We start from the raw sequence: 26,609 nt of genomic DNA on the forward strand, positions 1-26,609 counted from the left end.
TTTTGTTGTTGTTGTTTTGATGGTGGTAGTAGTGTTTTTTTTTTTTAATACTTCTAATTATAAAGATTTATAAACTATTAATCCTGGAAATCTCATAACATATATAATATATAATAAATACAGCCACATTTTCAACCTACGGGGATAACAGTGTTTGTGTGAAGAGCAAACCTTCAAAAAAAGATCTAGGATTTTACTTTCCAACAAGCACCATAAGTCCCAGTTAACAAAACCAAATTCAGTAGACAGAAGTTTAGCCCTTGAGTAAGTCTGGATTTTTAATACACTACTTCTACATTTAGTAGAAGCTGAAAAAGAATCTGTAAAATTAGGAAGCTACTATCAATGCAATGGGCTTCGACACATAATGAGAGCAAGCAAGACTTTTGCATAAGATGTTTTTTTTTTTGGTTCTTAGAGGACAAAGTCTCTAACAAGTATCACGTTGGTGGTTGATTAAGAATGAAACTACTATAGTTGCAGACTGTCAAAGACTTCCATGTTTCAGTGTCAGCATAAAACCCTCAGCTTATTCTGTTCATCCAGGACATCCAAGATTTTAATTCACAAATGATGGGAATTACTCTGAGTAAAAGAAAAACTGTAATTTTATCATCAGTGTTTCTGCACAATCTGCTAGAAGGCCTGTTATACATTCATATGTGTCTTTCTCATTATACAATTAGCTCATTTTAGCATTTAAAGATTCCTCTAATAGCAGTTCTAAATCCCACTTTGTTCCAATGCCTATGTAAAATACAGTTGTATCAGTTCCACTTCCAGAAACCAATTCAGTTTTGTTTAACGTACTGCCCTGCACCACCATCATCTTCCTCTTCTACTACAGGTTAGAACGAGTCAGCCAGGGAAATTCCTGGAAGAAAAAAACAAACCAACACAGAATAAAAACTATAATGGAATGGGCAAAGAGTAAGAGGAACAGTTAACTACCAGATGGAATGCATAGGATACAAAGACTGCTCAAAAATGTTTCATCTCATTTTGTCAAGAATGAAAAGGAATAACCCTAAATTCTGGAAACAGTCATGAAGAACACTGTGCATTAAAAACAGCCAGTGGGGGGGAAAAAAACCCAAACAAGCAAGTAACAAGGAAAGCAGACGGCACAGCGTAAAAGAACCCATTCTCCCTTCCCCCAAATTTAAACACAATATTTCTGCCTTGCAACTATCTCTGCCTTCTCTGAGGTTCAAGTGATACTTCCTGAGGTTTTCAAAAGCTCACCAACATGAAGTTAGCCAAAAAAAAAAAAAAGAAAACATATGGATACCTGTTTCTTTCTCTCGGATTGTGGATCAATCATTACATTAATAAGAGAAGGTGTTTCCTTGTCAGTCAAGCTTGCTTTCAGAGCATTCTGCAGTTCTTCTGGTGTTTTAACAAAGTATCCTTTACCTCCAAAGGTAGACATAATTTCCTCATAGTGTGAATTTGGCAGGAGGGAAACAGGAGGTACACTGTTAACACAATGGAAAACCTGATTAATGGCAAGGAACCACCAACAGACCAATTTAATTACTTCAGCACCAACTTTAAAGTGCAAGATGGTTGTACTGGCCTGTAGAATTCTTCTGGGTTGAAAGAACTATGGTTCATGTATCACTTAAGGTATGTTAATAGGGTACCATGCTCACTTTCATCTTCTGGAGACATTCCAAAGCTTTAGCCAAGTTCTCTTTGTACAGAGATCTCAGCTCCAGAAGCAGAACTTCGGTGTAAACTCAGAATTCGGGTAATTTTGGAGATTATCATGATTTTGAAGGTTAGCCCACTACCAGCTCTCTACTGTGCAGCCTGAACTGCTGCAGGAACCTGAGACAGCTAACAGAGAATCATCTCTCTACTGCTCTGTGGTGCAAACAACAGTCTGGAATTTGGTTGGCTGCTTGCTTTTGGTAACTGGTTCTTACTTATATGAATTTAGCCCAGGACTAAATTTGCTTTCTAAAAGTAATTTCAATCTGAATTACAAAGCATTAAAAATAAAGAGAATGACCATTTTGGTCACTTCTTCTGTAATTAACAGGACATACTCTGGAGATGCTTACCATGTAGCAGGATTGCCCAACTTTAACATCTCCTTCCAGGAATTTGCATCCAAACCAGTGTAAATCCCATTGTTGTTCACTATGATAATCAGGATTGGCAAATTGTACCTACAAAAAGACACATTTGGAAGAATTCTGATATATTTGCCCCTTTCTGTAAGATGTTAGAAGTGTTAATTTTCTTTAAAAGGAAAATAAATAAATAAAAAAATCACTTTCACCTGAAACATGATCTAATCCTCACCAGTAGAGCACTATGTCATAACAACATAAAAAATGACCATTTATATTTTTTTGGCTTTTTTTTCATGTGGTTTATGGGCACCCCATCTAAAAGCAGCATCCTTAGCCTTGAGTTAAAGTGATCCTGGCAACACACAAAGTTGTTGCTTGCTCTTCTTGAGCAAAAAAAACCAGTTACCTGCAAATAGTCTCCACCTCCATGCCAGAAAATCCGAAAGCACTGTCTCCTTCTATGCAGATGACTCTCTTTCCAGGTGCTCGGTCTTTGGCTACCATTGCAGCTGCTATAGCAAAGCCCAGCCCCACTCCCATTGTTCCAAAAGTACCTGCATCAAGCCTAAAGGGGAGAATACAGAATTACTATCCCTTTATTTCCACTCAGTCTCTTCAATTAATCCATGGTGAATTACCTTTACTTTTAATACTTTGCCATACACTATTCAAATATTGTTTCATAAATAACTGGTATACAGAAATATCAGATGTACAGATTATTATAGTCAGCCGATCATTTGATAAGACAGCAAATGTTTAAAGTGATATAAACATAATGGAACTCTAATTAAAATTAAGAACTCTTGTACACTAGTTGTACTACAATAAAGACCTATTCTCATATGCTTTTAGCTTGCATAGTAACAATATTTCAAAAACATTCAATTACTGTAGAGACAGACAGACAACATGAAATATTTCTATATTTAATTCCTTGAAAATATACCTACAAGTCTGAAAGCCATTGATTAAATACTGCTGTTCAAATTTTAGTCTTCTGTTCAACCAGTTTGAAATCAAATTGAAAGCTATAATTAAGTTAGATCATTTCAATCAGAAGCACATAATGGATACAAAAGTACATAAAGAACTAGATTATTTTAGGGTTAACTTCTCAAATTTGCTTTCAGATATGCGCAGTCTGAATGCAGTCTGAAAAGACAACCATTAACATTACTGTGTCCTTACTTTAAATAAGGGGGAAAAAGATGCAAAGTCTACCCCAGTGTTACTGGAAGTATGTGGGCGGGGTTTGCTTTGGCTGTTGGTTGTCTTTTGTTAACAAAGCACTTCGGTTTACAAAGTATTTAGGTTTGTTTAGGAGTTTAGTGCTACTTTCACAAGCAGGCATAAGCTTCACAGTTGAGAAATTTCACATCACCAGAAAAACTCACTTTTTCCCCCATTCAAAAACCAGCATCTAACTCCCACTAATGTTAAAACGAGACTACACATAATGATTAAAGTGACCCTTCCAAATATGAGTACCTACATTTTAGTCACGGAGGTTTACATAAAGGCATGTCCAATATACAATCCCTATTTTCCCTATTCTGAAGTGTTTCAAAGAAAAATTCTTCATGTGAATTCTTTCCAACATAAGAATTCTAATGATCGTTTTCATTTTTAATCAAAATTTACCACAGACTCTGAGCACAGAAATAAACATCTAGGTCAGGGAATTCAACATAATGCCACTCACTTTCCACAAGAGACTGAGCAACCAACACCATTCTGTTGCAGAGCGTGCAGAGAAATGTTAAAATCTACGACAGAACATGAGTATACAGGTCGAAAACTTTCCTTAACCCCTTTCCCAACATGCTAAACTTCTATTGTTTTATTTAGACTCTTTAAAAAGAATTACAAAAATTCTGGACTATCATACTTCTCAGCTAAATGAAAACATTTATACATAGCTCTAGCCTGTTGAGTCAGCACAACACAAAAGATACCACACCTTTGACGGGGATAGTAATTTGGAAGCATAGTCCGTCCAATGTCCATGGTGTTTGCTCCCTCACTTACTAAAATGCAGTCTTTGGGTATCAGTTCTCTGATGTGATGAAAGACTGTATAATAATTCATAGGCAGGGATTTCTGTAATGCTAATTCCTGAAAAATAAGAGATATCAGTAACTCTTATGGATAGAATTTATAACAAAGTGCAGAACTGAGACACCTAAATAATAACAATGGAAATAAGAATGCACTCTGCTAGGTAAAGATGAAACATTTGGTTTCCCATGCACTACATCAATGTTGCTCCTTCTGTATCTATCCTGGTAACGCAATCTATTCATCAGAGCAGCTCCCGCTACGGTCTTCCACTACTGGCTTTAAGAACCCAATCCCAAAGTTCAATGACCTCCACATGGTTTGAATTTATACAAAATAATAGAATACTTTAACCTGTAATACTTAACTTACAGTTCATAAGCCTGAGAAGAGTAAGCCTGTACCAGAATGGTATAAATTTTCGAAGTCTGGGTAACATGACTGAGAAGTAATTGAGGAGACTGGATACAGACAAGTGACAAAACTGACAATGTATCAGTACCTGGTAAAGTGAGAAACCTTCTCTTTTCTTTAATATAACACTACCTTTGATCTTTCCTCGTTGTTCTTCATTTTCACTCTTAGCCTCTTCCACCACTCTGAATTAGAAGGATATTTGTACGATCTTTTGCTGAATTCTTCTAAGAGCTGGAACAATATTGATTATAGAGATGTCTTCCAACATATTTAAAAAACAAGCATCAAGAATAACGTTACCAAGAAAGATCCCAGCACAATCACTGTAATACTAATCAGAATCTTTAACACATAATTTGAGAATAGACTGCATGCACAGCATCCAGTTACTGCCTGAAAAATGGTTTTCCTTGAACAGCTGGGGTTTTTTTCCTTTGCTTTCAAGTGGCAATTTACTTTATATGAATCAGAGGAAATTAAAGTCAAAACAAGAGGACACAGGACATTACGTTACCTGCTTAGTCACGGCGTTTATGTCACCTAATAAAATTGCAGCAGGTCTTACATTATTCCCCAGCTCTTCTGCACAAATATCGACCTATATTTCAAAAAGAAAGACCACCATTAACTCAAGAACATTAAAGAGATTTGTTTATTTTTCAGTTCAAGTGAGAAACACTGTCTAACATAAATACACGTCTAACGTTGTCCTCGTACCTTGTTTTGGCTGCCTTTCTTTAAATTACATCAGGAAATCCTTTATTCAAAGTAAACGCCTATTTTAATAAAAGTTCACACATATCCTTAAAACTGACTGCTTGGATCTTTCAAGCTCTTGCAGACACTACAGAACTTTATTAGTGCATTAAGGAGAAGAAGGTGGTGATTTTAGCAATAATTACATGATAACTAAAAATCTAGGCTTAGATATACCCTTAAAGTCTAAACAAAGCAGTAATTTTCCTTCAAAGAAAATTGCGTGAATGCTATTTGAAAGTAAAAAATTAGCTAGCATGAAGAAACTGAAAAGTAAGTTGCAACTACTGAAGCAACTTCTCCACTTGCTTTATCAGTGATGCATGAAACCTCTGAGGTTACACAGACAGTTAACTTACAGCCAGGTCACACAAACTATGAACTGACAGGACTTTACACTAATCTTGGACAGTGAAAAAAATATTTTCTTTACATTCTTTCGAAAAAATTGTAAAAATAATATTTGTAAAAATAAGATGTATATTTGTAAAAATGTAGCTTAAAAATTTATGCTATTGCTCTAGAAAAGATGTAAAGTCTGGACTTGAGATCATGTTCCAGATCAGTGTAAGCAGGCCAGCCACTACACTCGTATTTCGTCACAGACTCTTAGGGAGATTTTAAGGACGTAAACAATTTAAAGACCTGTCTTTCTACGAGCTGGCAGATTGTCAAATATATTAATTAGTTAAATAGCCTTTCTGCCTCTTTTCTTATTAACATTTCAGAGTAACTGACTTCTTATACTATGACTGACTGGGGATCTGAAAGCAATTTTATTTCAAAAAAAATTCAGCTAAGAGAACATCAAAGGGTATGAAAGATTTCACAATTTCAAAGACAGTTTGCTTTCAACCATGGAAATTCCAGTGCTCCAAAGACCACAAAAGTATCGGGAGTCTAATTCTGTATTAGTCAACTACGTAGAAGTGTCTGCCCTCCAGGAACACTGCTGTAACCATTCTTAGAAAAAAACTAGAAAGAAATAAAAACTATTAAAGAAATCATAAGTATTTCTGGAGAATTACAATTAAATATATGCACTATCTGTAGGGCAGTATTTGCCATATGAAATACACTGCCAAAATAGTTTGCAATGATTGTTCTAGGCAATGCTAGAACACAGAAGACTTGCTTTAAGTGAAAATAATTTTCCTGCTTACCTGAATAACCTTTACATCCTGTCGAAACCTTGGTGGAAGACCAAAATGCAAAATCCAATTCAACCTTGCACCAAGCAAGATGATTACATCAGCATGTTGTAATGCCCTAATAAAGGGAAATGAAAGAATTAGAAAAGAAGGAATTATTACTACACTTAATAGTCTTTGCACAAGTAGAAGCAATCCTAATCACCACAGCAAACCCCAGTATATATATAAAATCCTTCCTTCCTCTAAGATGCTTGCTTAGCCCCAAAACCCTGTATCCTTTTACCGAGTCAATCACCAAGCCATTCTTGAGCTTAGGAACTTCAGAGGAAAATTAATTAGTACTTTCCTAATACACTGTGTTTAGGAAAGGAATCGCTGCATCAGGAGACCAACAAGATGTTATAACGATGCTGAGGTTAAAGCAAAACACTCACTATTGTGACACTGGCAACAGTGGGTACCAAAATTAGGATTTGTGGACCCCTCAGTTTAGTCACCTGTTAATTTACCTTTCAGATGGGCAGACAACATTTCCTGTATTTTTTTATTCTCCTTTTTTTTTAACTGCACACTTAACAGTGATAAAGCTAAGACGCTCAGCAATGGACAATATTTTAATCTCAGCTGCAAGCTGATTCTGTGCATATCCATACACACTAGGGCTCTTAGAGTCCATTCACATCAATTTTGCCAAAAGCCCAAAAAAGCTCTTACAAACTACTTTAAACACAGTCATTCAGTGTAGTTTGAAATACCTTGTTTTTCTGTATAAATAAAGTGCAATGTACTGATAGTGTATTTGCAAATACCCTACAGAGACAGCAGATGGCCAAACTTCAGCTGCAACGTGTGCATCTCGAGCTTCTGTTTACAGTGTTAAAATAAAGAGCCAGTAGTTTGTCTAGTGCCTGTTTAAAATAAAATGTTTGCCAGTTCTATTTTATGTTATGAAACACATACTAGCTACCTTGATACATCTACTTGCCATAGCTTTCAGAGTTACAGAACATTAGCTCTCAGATAAAGCATCTTCCTGGTCAGCATTCTAAAGTGATCCGCCTAAATATGTTGTCCCTTTCCAAGCAAGATCTTCAGTGCTCCACGAGGAGGTGCGAAACATGCTTGAAAATTTTTTTGCTGTATGCATTTTGTCTTCCCTGCCACCTGTAGACCACCAAAATCCCTAGCTGTTCCTCAGATGTTAGGATGAGAAACCTTGCTTTATATTTACGTGGATCTTGCTGCAGCTACACAATTTGGATGGTTATCAGGAACTACTCCTTTTGCCATTGGCGTGGGCAAAAAAGGCAGTCCACAAAGGTCCACCAACTTTCTGATGTTGTTTTCAGCATGTGAATAAGCAGCACCTGAATGAAATGAAAGAGACTGCTTAATAGTACAGAAACCAACGGCATTCTATTGAACTTCAATTAACCTGATAACATCACTGGCAGAAAGAGTACTGTTTCCCATTATGAAAGCTGCCTGTCATTTTTCCTTCTGAAGAACTCAAAACCTAACATTCAAACCTACACAGATTGGGGTTTAAAATGTCTTATGTTTCTGACAAAAAGGTTTTTGTTTGTTTTCTTTTTTTCTTTTTTTTTTTTTTTAAGACTTCGGCTGAACTATTTACCTATTTTGTTTATCTAGAATGACAATTTTTAGTGGGTAAAGTTTGGTATTATGGGGCAGAGGCTTCTCCAGCAGCAACATGCAATGGCTTTTGTGTCATGTCATGTCACTTCTCGCTTGCCCCCTGCATGCTGTTGTACCATCCTCCACAGAAATCTGCCCAAAGAGGCTTCCAACAAGCCTCTAATGAAAAGAGAGCAGCCAAAAGAAGACCTTGTAAAGGTTTGTGTTTGTGCACACCTTCAATGTGATGCTACCTCCAGTACATGGCTGCTGAATTAAGCCTGTCCAGGCAGTCTAGAATAACTGACTGGTCCTAGCGCTGTGAGTCTTAAATCCTGAAGTATAGACTTTTGTATGTATTTCGAAAATTCTGCTAACAACAATATATGGCACAAAATCCAGATGCATTTGTTGAGTAGATTCTCAGTTGTTCACATCAACAAAACACAGATCTATGTATTTTTGAGGGGCTGATTTCTGCCTTTCACTTTCAAACAACATCCTTTTGTTCATGTGTGCCAAGCCAGACACAGAGAAAAAATACCCATAACCTCTCCTGATCTCCTGATTCTGTTTTCAATTTCATTACCTCATCCATTATAAGATCCATCTCATTTCAATCATTGCACTCCCTAATTAAACACAGACACAGAGCGTTGCCACATCTGCAGTAAAACAATCTGGGTTAAACAAGCTGGTTATTTCAATTCTGTTCTGAGCTGACCTGTATCTTCAGCACCACTGCACTGGCTAACATTCCACAAGGAGGGACAAAACAAGAGAACCAGTATAGAGAATAATTATCCTCTATCGTCAGGGGTACCTCTACTTCAGGAATTAATTACAGTGGTAGAGTAGAATGGAAAGTCTGTAAAACAGCAATAACAGCAACACCTGCTGTGTTGCTTTATATCCCCACACAGGTAGGGTGGCAGTTTCAGTAAGACCAAATCAAAAAATGACCTTTGGTTATTCTTATTTTTGCTATATATATATCAGAGCATCAGATAGAAAATATAATTTCTGTATTCCAACAGAATTTGTTTGGAATTTTGGAAGCAATCCCTTGGCTTTAGATTTAAAGACAACTGTTATCCATTTTTTTTCTACGTAAACTTCTATTTTATCAATTGACTTTTCCCTTAAACTAGATGAAAAAGACAACAGCTATAAAGCAGAATAAAAATATTCTAAAACTAGAGCAGATGTTAACATCAAATTCCAAAGAAGTTTGTGTTTTGCTACTGGTTTGTTTGTTTGTTTGTTTGACTAAAGGTGAAAAGAAGGTAACGCTTCTGGTGAAAAGCAATAGCTTGGTCACTGTTGTCCCGGATTTGTACGGTTCCAAGTTACATCAAAGCACCTTTGCCAATGATTAGCAGAGGCTGCTTGGAAAGAGCAAGGATAGAGGCTGCTTTGGATACAGCAGAGTGTTCAGCCATGCTGATGGGAGGTGGCAGGCAGCATTCCACATACCTGAAGAAAAGCAAAACAAAAGAACCTCTTAAAAAAATTCAAAACAAGAAATGCTGAAAGACAAATCTACTGTTTAGCATAAAATTGCAGTTGCTACACACATTACAGCATTTATTAGAGTAGGTGTTTTTTTTTTTAAAACAAGCTTTGAAGTTTGTCTTCCTTGTTTCTTTAATCTTACGGATAGTGTTGTTCCAGAGATTTACAGAGTGACATGATTATATTACCATATTAATTCATTCTGGTTTTGCACATTTCTTTACAAACTGTAATCTGCATCACATTACAATGGAGTGTTACATTTAGAGGCTGCATTTTCCTGCTTTAGGAAAATAAAATATAAAAGCAATTTATAACTCTACTTTCTTTTATTCAGTGACTGGAAAAATGAATGTAATCATTACGCACTTGACAGAGCTCTTATTCACCTGAAGATTCACAAAGTCCCCAGGTATGTCAATATAGCAGGAACCTGGACGACCATATATGCTGGTTCTTACAGCCTAGGAAACAGACAATCACAGTTTTAATTACTGCTTGACAGGATTTTAAAAATAGTTTAAAAAGGCAAGAAAACTCTTCTGTAGGCAGAGAAGATACACTGTTTCATACTGCTGATGAACACAGCTTCCATGGAGTGATTTATATCAAACAATTAAAGTTTTGACAGCTATTTACATTTTCCCTTATATACCTGCTGGAGCTTTTCAGCAGATGTACAGTATTAGAGTCTAAATTCTTTGTTTAATTTAAAATAGACAACTGCATTATTAGCTGTTCATGTTGAATTCTACTTAAAGCAGCACAAACAGAGAAAAACCAAGATAACCAATGCCTCCATTTTCTATTACTTTTGATTCCAGTTCTTCTATTGCAGGTAGATGTTTCACTGAATTTGCACTTCTGGAAACAGTATCATAGTATGCAGATTTTAGGCTGACATGGCTGAAGTGCTGCTGCTGCAGCAGTACCACGAGACTTTGCTAATCCTCTCTGAAGCACTGAGATAAGGATGTGTTTTCTCTCAGTCTCAAAAAAAACCACCAACAAAGCAATAACCAAACTCAAAACCCAAATACAACCATGTCCACTGCCTCCCCTTCCAAATCTCCTTCACATGGAATGGTGTAACAGCTGAAGTTTGTAGTATTCCATTTGCAGTCATTGCACCTCTCCCTAAGAGCATTTACTTCATAAAAATTTTCCTGCTTGAGGCTAAGAAAAAAAACACTGCAGGGATCAGTAAGTGTCAGATTGGATCAGAATCTATTTCTAACCTATTCCGTAGCATTGTTCCTAGGAGAAATCTCCCTGGTTGTTAATTTACACAATCAACCATCACCTCATATCTGCAGGATAAAACTGCTTCGAGTAACAACTACACAAAAATAAACCCTCAAAACTTAAACAGAAGGAGACAGTTACCTGATGTTCTGTTGCCAATTTTGTATTTTTTCATACCTTTTCAATAACAGCAGGAATAACTTCCAGGCTGCTTGGGCGGACAGAGAGTTTGTTGTACAGCCTACCAGCTTCAACCTGAATAAATGCAAACAACCATTTTACCGATTTATCAAAGTGATTTGCTCATTTCCATCTCATTTCAACATGAACAAAATTAAAGAAATGTCAAATGAAAAGCAACAAGGTGAGAACTTCCCCACAGAAAAATGCAGTAGCTCAGCTGGTAGAAACTGTCAAAACCATACTTTGGTATGGATTAAGCTTTTTGGGTTTGTTTTGTTTTTTTTTTTTTCCTCTAGAAAGTGGTATTTACTTTTTGGAAAGTTTATTTTGCTTTTTTCCATTTCAGAACAGACAAAGGTAATTTACATGAGTGTGTACTTTGTACATTTGTACATTCCAGGCAATCTGCTGTATTTACACACTGTCACTTTTAAACCAGTAGATGGAGCAAATCAGCAGCATTATAGGATCTGTTAGGAAATGTTAGTGTTTGAGACTGTTGTTCCTACAATAACGAAGAAACAACATCAATTATTTAACTGAAACATTTCTGTTGTAAGTCTGTGTACCTGTGGGAATTCTTGGAAAGCTCCCATGGTTTCCTGATTTCTGTCAGAAGAACCTCCGATAACAATCAAAGGCCTAGAAAAGTGCATTTAAAAACAAAACAAAGAACCTTAAGCATGCATACATTTTTAATAGCTAAAATCACATCTGTGATTCTCCTCACTGTCAAATCCTACTGCTCTTGGGATGCTGTACACACCTTCAGCATCCACAGATCTCTAAAGGAATAGACAACGACCAGCACAATACAGGAGTGGATTCTAAATACTGTCGTGTCAGACAGTAGACTTCCTAGCAGCTTTTGGGTCACTAGTTTTAGGACAATCTGGCTGTATTTAGTGACTTGCATCTATCATAAAACTTCTAAAACCAAGTAATATCACAGGCAATTTTTATTTAAGTTTGATAACGTGGGTGACAAGGTGTTTTGAGTAGAATGACATCTAATCCAAAAAGCTAAAAAAGTATTGATGGGTCTAAAAAGTTTTGTATACAAGAGGCACTGTAACATGCACAAGCACTACAACTAAGAAGCACACTAGGATACAATTTTACATTAGGATTAGGTTCTGTTTGTATAGAATTTGGAACATGGCAGAAGTTAGCTGACTGACTGAGAGCATTTCTCCCTCCATTTTGTCTATAGTAAAAAACCCCAAAGCCCAAATAAATGAACAAAAATTTAACATGCTTAAAGCAGTCCTGCTCTTAAATTAGATCATGGCTCTGTGTGGAAGGCAGTATTAGCTTACAATATGGGTTACAAATTACAGAGGAGTAATTTTTATTATAATTTCCACAAAACACAATAAATTATTTTCCTACAGGGAATAAAAACTGGTCTTCTATTCCATTTGTAGGCCAAACTTCTTAAAATGCAAAATGCTGAGTCAATAGAAAAAAGGATGTCTTATTAATCTGCTTATTCCTTCACACTAAATTGAAATATTGGGTCAGAAGCTTTCTAGGTTTTTTCTGCTGAACAGTACCTCTTCAGACACAGCCTTTCCTTTGACTGCATTTATCTATATAATGTATCCAGCTGAAACATTTACAGTGTGCTCCATGCATAATCTTAAATTTAATCCCCCTTCAGGCTTGGGTATATGTGTATCCAGATCCAAGCTTCATAACCATGCCATTTCTCCACCATAAATCAAAAACCTCAGTTCTAATCTCCTGACGGGGTGAAATAAGAACTTCAGGCTGTATCTTACCTTTATGAAAAATTCTTATGGAAAAATACACTTGATTTATGCTCTACACATTTTATTCTGCTTGTTCCCTGCCATCAGCAAAGTAATTACAGCTATCCATACATAATGAGTTTGACAGTGACAAACCCCATGTTCCTCTCACTTATTATTTCAGAATTTATTTAAATGTTTTAATGAACAAAATAACTAACTACTGCTTCCCTATAATGAAATATAATTATGAACCTGCTGGACTTTTCAGACAGCCAACTCTAACAGCTATATCTTGAAAAAATTTAGTTTTGCTCCTAAAGTTTTACATAATTGTAACTAGAAAAAAGTCTGTCCCCCCCCCAAATCATTGTACTACTGTCACAATACTGTAGACATTCTGAAGAGCAGTGCTTATAAAGCAAGTTAAAAACCACAGTGAGGCAGGAAGAGCATTGATTATAATGAAACTAATAAGAATAATAAATCTTACAGACTTGCAGAACTTCACTAAATTAAAAAAAAAAAAATTCAGCTGCAACTTCAGGTAAACAGCTTACCAAAGTAATACTGGGAAGAGACTGAAACAGAGAGCAATCAGAAGAATGGATCTCCAAGTTTAAGGAGGACAACTCAAAACAGGGCTTTAACCACTACCCTTAGTCTGAGTTATTTAAAGTCACAACCAGCAGAGTCAGTTCAACATTCAGATTACTTCTGGGCAACATGAAGTAAAAAAATGTGAGCCATTGTAGTGCATTAACAATGCCAGGTGTTAGAATCACATAACACATTGGAGATACCTGTGAGGGCTAACCCTGCCCTACAAATTGGTCTCCTCATGCCACTCACTCCTCAGAGGAGCAGGAGACTTAACACCTTGTTGCCACAGAGAGCAGAAGCCCTCTCTAACTTCTGCTCCCAGATGCATAATCCACTCTCCCCCTCACTAAGGTGCTTGAAGCTTGCCTGGCTGCAGAGGGAGCTATTTAGACCACTTATCTAACATGACGTTACTTACTTGTTTTTGCTGGGTTAGCTTTTTGGCAGAATAATGAACCGAAAGTTATTGTCAGGGTAAACAAGTACCAGAGCTATCAAGAGTGCAAGTTGCAAGAGTACATGGCCAGGAGAAAGGTGTGGAGATTATATTATTATATATTATTATATCCCTAGTCTTTCTCTCCAAAGCACAGCACCCTTTCTTAGAACGGCAATGCCAGCCAAGCATAACTGGGAAGCACTTCTGGAATTCTTAAACACGCGATACAGTTGCCTACTAACAAAGGGGCCAAGGAAAATTAGTTCCATTAGGCTAAATTCAGGGTTTGTGAATGCTTACTTCTCTCCTTTTGGCACGTGGTGGGCAAAAGGCAAACCTGATGTGACCAATGAAAAAATCAGTGGGCGAACAGTGTGGTTTGGTCAGGGAAAACCGATTTTCTTACTATAATGTCAATTTTCTGTCCAACTAGATAAGTCACTCCCTTCACCTTTTGCCAGGAGTACAGGTTTATGAAAGATCAAGACAGGTAAACAGACCTTGTCTCAGACAAAAAAAAAAATTGTGAGAAAATAGAAATATCTGCTGCAAATCCATAAGTAAACGTGATGAACATTTCTTTTGTATGACCAAATCCACAACTGTTCAGAAAGCAAGGTTTTCGTATGATCTTTCTTCTTTTAATCCAAGGTCACATAGTGACAGCAAAACTTTGTTCAAAAATTCATTTTTTTAAGATAGGATTTGAACACTAGAGGTTTTTTTTTTTTTCAAAATGTCAGAGACCTGATTTGTTAGTGTTCCCACTACCTTGTCCATCACCCCCTCCTAATTTCATGTTCCGGATCCCATTGTTCCAGATCACACTCTGTGCTGTGAGCACACGTGCTCGGTATTAGCACAGCTTCTACCCCAAATACCTCAGTACAGCTTTCTGAACACCTTTCTGTAACAGACCAGCTGAAGTTGTCATGTCTCAGTGAAGGTTTATAGGAGTAAATACTATCACTCTGCACATCCTTTAACTCAATACTTAATTACTGTTCTAAATGTCTGTGTGGGAAGCAAATAGGAATTTTAACAGTGCAGTTGTCAATTCGTTCACATATGAAATACAGTAATTCAAAGGCAACAAGGATTTAAACTTAGAAAAAACCTTTAAGACAATCTCCACAATCAATAAAGCATTACAGGCTGAACATCAACTTCATTTTCAAACGTACCCATACAACCAGCTATGCTGATAGATTTTTTTAATGTGTGCACAACGGGGTAGGACAAAAAAATGAGAATTTTCTCCATAAGATCACAAGAAATGAAACAAAATTACTTTTAGGGTTGAAAAGTAAAGAATTTCCTTGTCACTACCCACAGAGGAAAGGGCAGAGGAAGTACAATACTAAACACTGTGGAACTCAACATCTGCAACAAATAACAATACACAATTACTGGAATTTTAAAGTGAAAATGCAGTTAAATTACCAGCAGTTAATGGTTGCATTTGCCATCCCACCAAGGGCATGTAAAAAACCTGGACCGGACACTACAAGACATACTCCTGGTCTAGATGAAAAGAAAAAGAGGGAGAGAGAAAAGGAAAGTAAGCACATGGAACACCAAATAAATCATCAACGAAAATTAGTAAAATGCTGAAATATGGAATGTTAAAGTTTCACTCATGTCATCACAAGTTGTGAATGGCAAGGAATTTGTACGAAGGACTGTAGATAAGACATAGAAATCAGAAACCATTTAGCTGTATCAACCCAATTGCAACAACAAGGGAACAGTTGTTATGTGCCATCCACACAGAGGTCTGCAATGTGCACAGGTTTATCCTAACACAGCCCCTTACCTCTTCTATTGCATTTACTCCATCATCTAACATTTATATGGAATTTGGTAAACCACTTATGTTTGCAGTTTTCTCAACTGCACTTCAGCAGCAGAAACCGGCGACAAAGCTCACAAAGGAAGAAGCGCATCTGACTCAGCACAAATTTATAACAGTTTAGTTGAGGCAGAGGCACTTGTTATTGCAGGTGATGACATAAAAAATGACCATTCCTTAGCAGATTTATAGACTATTTATGTATCAGCAAAAAAACCCAGCTTACTTCCAGAGGGTTATTCAAAGGAAGAAAAACTACAAAACTGCGTAACAGAGCTGTCACACTGATAGAGTAAGGAGTGACCACCTGCATCATCGGGTTTGCACTTCTGAGTGAGCAGACACCAGATATTCACTTTAGAAAAGGATCCATACCCAAGAAGCACAAGTCACAGGCCACTGAATGCTTCCTGACAGCATTAATAGCAAAATGCAATACTTTGTGTCAGGAGCAGCACACAGGAGACTGGAAGGCTTGTATTGGTAAGGTCTTTGTTGAACAATACACACTGATGATGAGACTGAGGTATAGCAGGTCCACCAAGTTGCAGCCAACAATGGTGGTGTGATTTCTGCCCCTCATACCAAGGGTGTTAAGCTACTATTCAGATATCAAAGGGGAAAAAAAATAAAGAAAGTTATAAGATGGTCAATATTAAATGAGTTTAAGCACCTCCTTGCTCCTGGTCTGAGTCACTGCAACAGAAATATTGGTAATGGTTACTGAAATTTTAGCATTCATGCTCCGTTTTAACTGCCCTACATCTGCACACACTAAAAAGTCCCAGCTCCAAAACAGACAAACCTCTCTAGTTTCCATCTGTTAAGTCTAACACAGTTAATATTACAATATTAATATTTACTTAATTATATTATAAAGATTGATAAACATGGAATGTACCTGCCAGTCAAATATCCAACAGCAGATGCAGCATAACAGGCCTGTTGAAAATATTGGAGTTAATTACACAATTATTATTATTATTATGTATACATTTCATAACATCTTGTACATAACTTTCAACAAAAATACTGAAAATATGGATTCTTCCCTGATTTTCAGAGCTTAAATGTAAGCAAAAGTACCCCTTCTCCCTCCCCATTGTAAGGTGTGTTCATGAAGATTTATGTGAAAAATCTCAAGACTCCTCTCCACATTTCAGGCTCCTGTTGTTACAGAACATTACATTAGGAATCTCTGGGATTTAAAAAAGAAAAAAAATCAACAAGATAGAATAAACCAAACAAAAAAAACCACCCAACACTAAAACAATGCATAAAACTTCTGCCTTCCAATGCTCTCTGGACTACCAGGGAAGAGGGATTTGCAAGAGAAGGACAACAAGCAGAAATCCAGCCATCCCTGGAATGACTCACTGTATGTCAGAAATTAGGCAAAAGGTTGAACTAACACACTGGAGAAATTAATTAGATGAATAGAGCTTGTCTTTTACAAGCTGAGTTGCTGAAGTACTTCTTACTCCACCTCCAGTATAACACTTTGCTTTAGCTACTTGGACATTTTAAAGAAAAATTGTGTTTTGATAATTTTCTCAAAAGAAGCATCTACTACATGTGCTAACACAGCTTATCAGCAGTGTGGCACGTGACATTGCCAACTCTTTCATATTCTCGTGCTTTGTCCTGAACTCAGCAAGTTTATAAACACTTATTGGGAAAAAACTGGTAAGAAAAACCTCTTTTTACTTTTCATACACATCTGGCACAGAGAAGAAAAATGTCATTTGTGTTCAAGAATTTGACAACAATTTGATGACATATCTGTGTGCAAAAGTTTGGAAATATTTGGAGTATGTGTTACGAAAAATCTTGTTAATGGAGCTCTAAGCATGGAGTTGAGCTTCTATGGCAATATGTTTTAGAACTGAGTGGCAAAATAAAGCAGCACATAGAATTTGGATTCATGTACAGTCATTGCCATTAAAACTTTAGCTGCTTCATTCTGCAAGGAGGCAACATGACTAAAGATATCTGTGTTTAGAGGAGATTGTAAATAATGTTGAAGGTATACTTAAAAGATTTTTTGGTGTGAATAGTAGAAAGAAGAGTGATTTTACTGAAGAATCTTGCACCCTCACCACTAAAATGTGAGTAACAGCACTCATTACCTGTTATGGTCACATTCAGTTGATCAACTGAAACGAGATCCTTGTGTCCCTCAGACAAGCAAGGCATATAAAACACCACTGCCCACAAAACCACAATCAACATTAGGAAGAAATGTAGGAAGTCTAGATGTAGGCACCCAACTCAAAGCTTGCAACCACCCATGAGCAGTGGGCTTGAACTGCAGCCAAAGCAGAGGCCTGTTCCTCCCACTAAAACAGGACACTAAGCAGGGTTAAATTAGTCTGTTTTCAAATCAAATATAAACAACATAGTGAGTAAACAATGGTTAAGCATTTCTGTACCCAGTAGCCCAGGTAAAACAGTACTGCCACTCCTAGGAGCAGGTCTGAGGCCCTCATGTTAATTGTAATTAATGTTCAGTGTTCCAGGACTGGTCTGTACAGCTTGTGATAACTCATTATGAGAAAGAACCTGCTGTATGAACCTGAGCTTAGTATGTGGTGTCTTCTGTTACCACATGCAACTTAAGTCCAGGCCTTGCAAATAATGAACCAGGTTTAAAGCAGCAGTCTCACAAAAATAAATGATTAGCTAATGGCCAATAACTTATTGAGAAAGTGTGACTGAGCTCTGGGAAGACACTCTTTTGAGTAAAGCAGCAATGGCTAAGCAACAGGAGAAACCAAAACAGAACACAAAAACTCCAACAGATGTGCAATAGGATCTGGGCCATAGAAAGTACCATCCTGCACTACATAGTCCATGGTCTAGGCACGGAGGCCAAGGGATTAGATCTGTTCAGAGACCAACACGTTTTATAAAAAAAGATCCTGAATGTAGGAGGTGGACTAAACTATGCCCACTTTTGTTCCAGCTGCCCTTCCTGAAGGGTTCTCAATCCCCCTGACAGCTGCACCAGCTCCAGCATATCTGTATACTCCCAACTAACTGAGGTTATGAATATCAAGAAGAGATTGCTTTGAATATTATAGTGATAATTATTATTAAAGATTAGGAACTAAACATAAGCAACGTGCATTACTGACAAATAACAATCTAGTAACTAAAGGTTTGTGTATTTTTTAAGTTTAAAATTCATCTGGGTTACCAATCTTCTAAGCAGTCACTGCAATCTCTAATTACCCAGGGACAGATACACAAAATACATGCTGCTGTGGAGTTGCAACACAACTTTTCAGTGTTCAAAGGGCATTTGGATGCAGGTCAAACTGCTCCAGGCAAACTTAGGCCATATTACAGGCCATGGGAGATTGGCTCACGGCTATTGGTAGCGCTACTTATCTTTTAACTTCATGCTTTAATCTGGTCTTCTATTCTGCAGTTTTATGGGCTTTTCACAGGATCACAGAATCATTTAGGTTGAAAAAGACCTCCACAATCATCAAGTCCAACCTCTGACCGGCCACCACCTTGTCAACTGGACCACAGCACTGAGTGACAGGTCCAGTCATTTCTTGAACACCTCCAGCAATGGTGACTCCACCACCTTCCCAGGCAGCATAAGGACATCAGGATAATTTTGTCAAGAATATTTGTCAGTTTTCCACAACTGATGCCAACCAATACATACGGTGCTTGATTATCGTCTTGAGGTTTTTTTTCCTGTGTTTTAACTTCTTTATGGGTCTTGTGTCCTATGAGCACTGTTAATTAGAATTTTAGCAGTTCTACAAGGAAATGGTTTGGCTACATCTGGCCCAGAAATGAGGCAGAAACTCGACCCTTGGAAAAAAACCCCTTAATTTTCCATATAGATAATACACAGCTGCCCTTACCAATAAAGAAAGCAGCTGTATGCACATTCTCCAGAGCCAGACCACACAACTAATAAACTTAGACATTTAAGACTATGATGTGTAAATATTGAGTGTATCTTGAATATACTTTATATAACCTTTCACCCTCTCCTCTGCCAACCAGTTACTCTGTTTCTTCAGTGAGGATAAAAACCAAACCAAAACTCAGTACAAGACATATCTTTATTCATCTTTTTCCAGTCCCTAAAGAAGACAAACCCTGACATTTTGATACTAAAACAAGTCTTCATGTAATTTTCATTCCACTAAACAAAAGCATTTAATCTTTTACACAGCAAAGTGTTTCTTTTCTATTAGACTCTTGTAGAGTGAAAAAAGGATGATAAATACGACAGCATCTCATTTGGCAGTGCAAAACAATCTTCCCTGTTAATTACAGACATATGAGGACATTAATTTTAAGTGTGTTAATAACCACGGCCACAACTAGAATATTTGCTAAATGGCCTACAGGAATATAAAGGCTGTGTTGAATTCCCAGTCCTTCAAGGAATCAAATACACCTTTTAAACATGTTTGTATATACTTGCCTTTCTCATATGTTGCAGATTTTCCACAGAGACATGCATTCCTCTAAATTTCCACATTCCAATACAAGAATGTAAGGATTAGATAGCAAAAACACACAACTCATGACCACTGTTAACTGAACTACTGTTATAATACTTTGTTGAGGACTGGGACAATCCACAAAGGCTATGAACTACACGGTAGAAAACATAAAAAAGAACACTGCTGCAAAATACAGGTCCAGAATATCTGAAGGACTTTCTTGTGTTAAAGTGGTAAAATTCTAATTAATAGTATTCATAGGAGACAGACCCACAAGCAAATTAAAACACAAGAAAAATCTGGTAAGATAATACTCAAGAAATTTATTTACTGGTTGGCATCAATTATGGAAAACTGACAAAGGTTGCAGAGCAACTCTGAGTAAGGGAAACTGATGGTCCGTTTGCCAGCACTCCCACAACTGGCAGTTACAGCTTGTGCAGCAACCCTTGAAAATGAGGTCTAAACCTGAACTTACCATCTTCAGCCCCAGACCACCTAAGGAACTACTGAATGACTAAGGAATTTTTTACTACTGGGGAAAAACAAACAAATCCAGAACTAGTGGCAAAACATCAAAATGATTGCCACAACAACCCCATGGAGCACTCCAGGTTGGGAACAGAGCGGCTGGAGAGTGGCCAGGCAGAAAGGGATCTGGGGGTGCTGATCGACAGGAGGCTGAACATGAGCCAACAGTGTGCCCAGGTGGCCAAGAAGGCCAATGGCATTCTGGCCTGTATCAGGAACAGTGTGGCCAGCAGGAGCAGGGAAGGGATTCTGCCCCTGTACTCGGCACTGGTTATGTCGCACTTTGAGTGCTGTGTCCAGGTCTGGGCCCCTCAGTTCAGGAAGGATATTGAGGTGCTGGAGCAGGTCCAGACAAAGGTAATGAAACTGCCTTTGAAGGATCTGGAGCACAAGTCCTGTGAGGAGTGGCTGAAGGAGCTTGGGGTGTTCAGCCTGGAGCAGGGGAGGCTCAGGGGTGACCTCACCACTCGCTACAACTACCTGAAAGGAGGTTGTAGCCAGGGGGTGAGGGTGGGGGAAATCTCTCTCTTCTCCCAAGTGACAGGACAAGAGGGCACGGGCTTAAGCTGCAACAGGAAAGGTTTAGTTTGGACATTAGGAAGTTCTTTACAGAAAGAGTGATCAGACACTGGAATGGGCTGCCCAGGGAGGTGGTGGAGTCCATCCCTGAAGGAGTTTAAGGAAAGACTGGACGTGACACTTATTGGCATGGTCTAGTTGACCTGGTGGTGTTCAGTCAAAGCTTGGACTCGATGAGCTCAGAGATATTTTCCAACCTAACTGATTCTGCGATTCTGTGAAAATGCTGAGGAGCCTGAGTCTAATTTCTGACACCTACACAACAAAGCTGAAATATATATAACTAAGAGAGTCTAAGTGTATGTTCATGCTTGATTTTGAGCATTCAGGAACAGTATAACTTTCTGTGGTTTACTGTTTGGTGAGCATTTAGAAAATTGTTAAGGGAAAAAAATCATAATTATTTAAACTCTCAGGACAAGCTTATCAATTAGTAGGAAAACTTTCCTCTTTAGGCACTTAAGAACAGAACATAGACAAGGAAAAAAAGTAAAGAGGTAGGTCATAAAGAAATTAAAATTCAGAGTAAAATTCAGAGTAAAAAAAGAAAGTAAAATTCAGAAATTAACATTCAGAGACCACATTCTACCTAGTAAGAAAACATAAACTGGGTTTCATTCCACTGTAAAACATTTCAGGTAAGGATTGGTCTCATTATAGATATATACTTACAGCTTGTTCATTTCTCATTCCCACATATTTTATTCCAGCTGCCTGGGCTGCAATTGCAATTTCAGTGACTGGAATACCAACAATGCCAAACATGTATTCAATATTCTATAAAGAAAAATGTTAAAAGAAATCAGATTTTTTTCCCCCGAAAGACAGCTATAATAAGCACATGCCAAACACAGACATGCTAACAACACAGGCAGCCTAAAACTAAAAGGTAACAACATATATAGTCACAAAGAAGTTTAGAGGTCACTGTGGAAACATACACAGTGCCAGCCGGTATTTGCAGCTCAGCCCTCTGAGGTTGTGAAAGCCCTGGATTTTGGAGGCCCACAAGGAGTAGGACAATGGTTCAGTGCCTCAGTCAACATACGTTCAGTGCTTTCTGCAGATCAGTTCTCATTTGGGACTTTGTCACTTTTCTGTTTCCCGGTAAGTCAGCTTCATCTCCTCTCATGGCATCTCATGTTCTCGCAGTTTCACAGAAAACTGACACCAAAAAGGCTCCAGGCAATAACTGGAATAGTACCGTGCACAAAGAAACGCAGAGATAAAGAAGACCGTGCTTATTTTTATTACAAGCGAGCTCCTTTTCTCTGTGCGTCACAGGCTAAAAGGCAAAGTCTTCTCTCAAGGCCGGTGTCAGGTCACCACCAGCTCGAGTTCAGGGCCAACACAGAGCTTTGCTAAACGTAAAGGAGGCGCAGGAGGCACATCCAGCTGCCACGGGAAGAGCTGCAGAGGGCTGCCGGCATTGCTTGGCGGTAACGGGGACTCGGGAAGGGGCGAAGAAAGGAATCAGTGCAGGCCCGTGGAACGCTGCCCCCGGGTCAGCAGCTCAGGGGTGCCCGGCAGCACCGGGGCCAGGCGGGGCCAGGTCGCTCCCGGGGCCGTGCGGCGGGACCTCCCTCCCTCTCTCCCTCCCTCCCTCCCACACAGCGGCGAGGCCAGCCCTTCCCGCCCACTCCCGGTGAGTCCAGCCGCGCACACCCGTTCTCCGCGGGCACTCGGCGCTGTCCCTGCCCGCTGGTTTGCGGCCCCGCGCCCTCACCTGCTGCCGGAGGGCCTGTGCGATGAGCTGCGCCCCGCTGACCGCCTCGCCCTCCATCGCGCCGGCACCGCCGCACCGGCCCGGCCGAGGGTCGCGGCAGGTGACTGACAGCCCGCCTGGCCAATTAGGCGCCGGGGGCGGGACCCAGAACCGCCGGTACCGCCCCCACCCTGGGGGCGAGGCCTGGGGGAGCTCCCGATTGGCCAGAGTGGGTGGCCAATCAGGAGCCCGGGAGGCGCGGGCCCCCAGCGCGAGGTGGGCGCGGGCCGGGCTTTCCCGGCTCCAGGCGGGAGCGGGGCGGGATGCGGAGGGGCGGGATGGGGGGGGGGAGCGGCCTCGGAGAGCGGGAGGCGCGCTTGGTGCCGGCCCGGCCTGGCCGCGGCCCCGAAGGCCTGGGTGAGGCGCAGGGCCTCGCTCCGGCGCGGTGGGATTGGTCAGAGGTGGCAAACGCGGAGCGGGGCAAAGCAGGGGAGGATTTGGGGTGGGGGTGCCCGGCGCCGGCGCTCACGGGGAGGAGCGTGGGGCATCTTCCCAAAATCCCAGCGGAAGGGTGGCGCACACCCCTTTCCTGGCTCGGCCCATCCCGGCACGCGTTGCAGAAGTGACACGGTTGACAACATGTCCCTGCCCCGCCCTCGGCTTGTCCAGCCAAACCCCTAAGGATAGCAGCCTTCCCTTCGCCCTCACTCACCAAACAACAACAAAAAAGTAGCTAACAAAACATAGATAACATAAAGCCTTTGTAAAACCTACGTAATAGTGTAATCTGATGTAGCAAATAAATGCAGTAGACAGTATGTATCAGTGGAAAAAAACCCCCTGAATTTCACTATATATATTGTTATTATATGTTGTATAATATATATTATTATACTATCACAATCCATGTATATCATACAATGTGAAAAAAGTGTTTATTTTTTTATAGCAATTTAACGTTTGCCTAGTAATAATTACTTTTTATGTTATTGTCATTACTCCTTATGTTGCTATTACGTTACTTATTGGTACTGTTTATGTGACTATACTATATGTCGGGCATGGCCTAACATGCATTTGCTGTTAATCACTTAAGAGGACCCAGACTAGTGCTGTGCTACCTCTGTTATTTTTATAGTCTGTTGGATTATCGTGAGTACAGAAGTACTAAGAAGCAGGGTAGGTGTTGCTTTTCTGTGTATACATCCAGGTGTGGTGAGAGATGACACTCTAAATTTTCTAAAGCCATTGAAAAGCAAATGACGTGATGCTTTACTTCATGACATAAACAACAGAATTCGTTGATTAGATGTTCTGAAAACCTGAATAGGAAGAGTTTGCAACGGGTCTGCAGGGAAAACTTGGCATCTGAACTCAAACACCAGTTTTTTTACCCTTTGTGTAGAAGGAATATAACTGGAATATTGTGACTGGATGACAATACTACTGCTATGAAATATTTGTATTTGGGTGAGATGATCCTGCTGGAGCCTCTCTGCCAGGCAGCAGACCACATAAATCACAGATAAGGGACAGAAAAAAAGATAAAATTAATAAAGCATTCCAGTTCATGAAAATTTAAAGTCGTAGCTCAGGTGAGGTGACAGCTCTATAGACCCTAAGCAAATTAACTTCTCCTTAAGGAAAGGATTTATTAGATGGTGTAGCATTTTCCAGGAAGAAAAAAATCCAGAATGTGGCAGAGACATATTTGAAATCTCAGCTGCCTAAGGGCTGAGTAAACCCCACTGCTATCCTTATTTTGCTGGAAAGGTTAACATATCCAAGCCCAGCCATGGGGCCTGTCACTGCTCTCCTTGTAAAGAGCAATCCATTAGACAGCAGTTGTTTAAGATGTCAAACAGGGGGAAGGGCTTTGGGGAGCATTCGCACAAGTGCTCACCCATTAGCAGTACTAGCAGTAATTACAGCCAAGGGAAAGGACTTGGAGGAATTATTGTAGTTATTATTTTAGTTGGCCCAGGTTTCGCCAGATGGGATCGTGTGCATGTTGCACGTTCAGTGCTGAACCTCTTGTGCATCTAAATGAGGAAGGGATTCAGATTCATACCTTTGAGTCCTTCTGACCACCAGAAAATTAACTGTGGCAGAAAAATAAGAATTCTCCAAGCATGTTTGTAAAATACACCATTTTGTAGAAGCGTGTTGATTTTTTCTGTTGGTGTGTTTGGCTTAGAAGGCAAAAAGGCAGTTTTTCTAATACACAGCAATTCCATCCCATGATCTGAAACTCTCCAACTCTTTCCATCCCTTATAATGATGAATTCTAATTACATCTTAGTTGACAGCTTTAGTGAAGAGCAGCTGGCTAGAACCCATTCCTGTCCTAAATAGGCATTTTGGCTCTGAAGGGGCGACAGAAATAGAAAAGACTGTTTTGTCAGTGAAGTGCCACAGCGTTTGTTTATTTTCAGTAGGTTCCTTAACTGTGAGAGGTTTCCCACCCCTCTTCTCCCTCCCTCTGCTATTGCTTTATATTTTCACACGTGCTTTGGCATTTCATTTTCAAAGCTGAGATACACAAGACAGACCCCCCTGTTCTTGATTTGCATTGCCAGATCACCCCTCATAGCTACTGGGTGTTTTCCTCAAGATGCAGAATAGCAAGGGTAGCTTATTGTACATCACTTCAAAACTGTTTATATAAATGCAGTATCTTTAATCCATCTGATTACAGAGATGCCTAGGATTTATTCTGTTTTTATTGTTCTTTAAATAAATTTACCCTTGAAGGCATGTATGTGTGGACACCAAGGAAATATGAATATGTAGTTGAGTTTAGCCGCATCAAATACCTAAGTTACTCCTAGACCCTTTCAAGTGCTATTATTACATGTTAAAACTTTTGGATTTAGCAAACATACCTCCTGCCTGCCGTGGGCACTAAGGTTATGATTTTGCTGACCTACATGAGATTGTGTTGCTATCAAACTAGCGTTGCTAATGGCATGTAGAACTCGTGGAAGTAAACAAGTGACTTAAACTAAGTACTTACTGTATTTTTCTTCAATTTGCTCATTGTTGGTGTTTAGGTAAAAAACAAACCCACAGCAATATTGAGAATTGCTCAATAAGCTGTTTTTTGTCCTGGAATTTAAGCAAAGAGATGTTTTCAGTTAACTTGCCATAGGCTTTCTTTAGATGCAAAACTACAATTAGTATAATATGAGTAAAAATAAGACTGGGATTAGTTTAGAATTGATCTTTTTTTTCCTGCTGAACTCCTAATAGGAATGAGAGAAGGCTCTTCATGCATGTGCCTGTCAGTCTGTATTTGCTTTGGAAAAATTCAGGAGTAGTGGATTACAAAGACTGCAGGGCATTATGAGCATTTTGGAGCACTTCTTTTCTTGGATAAGAGTTCCCAAAGAGCAAATGCAATCAACAAGTCAGTGACTGGCCTTGTGGGCTGTCAATACATAGCATTAGTGCATCTATCCTGCACGCTCCTTCAACTTCACAGATATTTGAGGTTTAATTCCTTAGTGATACTAGTAACCATGTGGTGATAGATGCAGAATTCTCATACTGTGAGAATAATTCTGAAGAAAAGAGCATTGCTGTAGTATTTCTGAAGTGTCGCGTTCATTT

At 39.1% G+C, this 26,609-nt stretch overlaps 2 protein-coding genes across 7 annotated transcripts in view; one reads left to right on the forward strand and one right to left on the reverse strand.

The window, feature by feature from the left end:
* On the reverse strand, window positions 1-23,121 carry HACL1 (2-hydroxyacyl-CoA lyase 1). 4 transcript variants are annotated; one of them, XM_027880067.1, is made up of 17 exons: window positions 23,019-23,121; window positions 21,965-22,069; window positions 16,603-16,643; window positions 15,293-15,373; window positions 11,623-11,695; window positions 11,048-11,125; window positions 9,995-10,089; window positions 9,474-9,586; window positions 7,704-7,839; window positions 6,482-6,587; window positions 5,077-5,160; window positions 4,692-4,793; window positions 4,048-4,202; window positions 2,491-2,649; window positions 2,070-2,177; window positions 1,292-1,478; window positions 1-874 (listed from the first exon to the last, which is right to left on the reverse strand). In XM_027880067.1, the coding sequence occupies exons 1-17, from the start codon at window positions 23,073-23,075 to the stop codon at window positions 842-844; spliced, it is 1,713 nt and encodes a 570-aa protein (XP_027735868.1). In that variant the 5' UTR covers window positions 23,076-23,121; the 3' UTR covers window positions 1-841. The 4 variants fall into 4 exon arrangements, with proteins under 4 accessions (XP_027735868.1, XP_027735869.1, XP_027735870.1 ...); XM_027880068.1 differs by lacking the exon at window positions 23,019-23,121 and adding an exon at window positions 22,234-22,625; XM_027880069.1 differs by lacking the exon at window positions 16,603-16,643 and having other exon boundaries at window positions 23,019-23,036.
* The window catches only part of BTD (biotinidase), a 9,775-nt gene continuing 5,795 nt past the window's right edge, over window positions 22,630-26,609 (forward strand). Inside the window, exon 1 of one of the 3 annotated variants that reach the window (XM_027880075.1) lies at window positions 22,630-22,731. The gene's annotated coding sequence lies outside the window, so the exon portion shown is untranslated. Of the gene's footprint in view, window positions 22,732-22,847; window positions 22,938-23,247; window positions 23,274-26,609 lie in introns of those variants that run through there. The other 2 variants (XM_027880074.1, XM_027880076.1) reach the window with 2 other exon arrangements.

This window comes from Empidonax traillii, unplaced genomic scaffold (assembly GCF_003031625.1).
Source record: "Empidonax traillii isolate 1590-97213 ecotype Southwest subspecies unplaced genomic scaffold, ASM303162v1 scaffold64:size1360303, whole genome shotgun sequence".
Lineage (NCBI taxonomy): Eukaryota > Metazoa > Chordata > Aves > Passeriformes > Tyrannidae > Empidonax > Empidonax traillii.

Bases quoted from the DNA above. Each gene is read 5' to 3' on its own strand.
- HACL1 (XM_027880067.1), bottom strand. From the start codon at position 23,075: ATGGAGGGCGAGGCGGTCAGCGGGGCGCAGCTCATCGCACAGGCCCTC. The intron at 11,126-11,622 runs GTACACAGACTT...GCATTTATTCAG, and splicing joins CTTTCCAAGAATTCCCACAG to GTTGAAGCTGGTAGGCTGTA. The intron at 6,588-7,703 runs GTAAATATAAAG...TCCCTTTATTAG, and splicing joins GTAGCTGCAGCAAGATCCAC to GGCATTACAACATGCTGATG.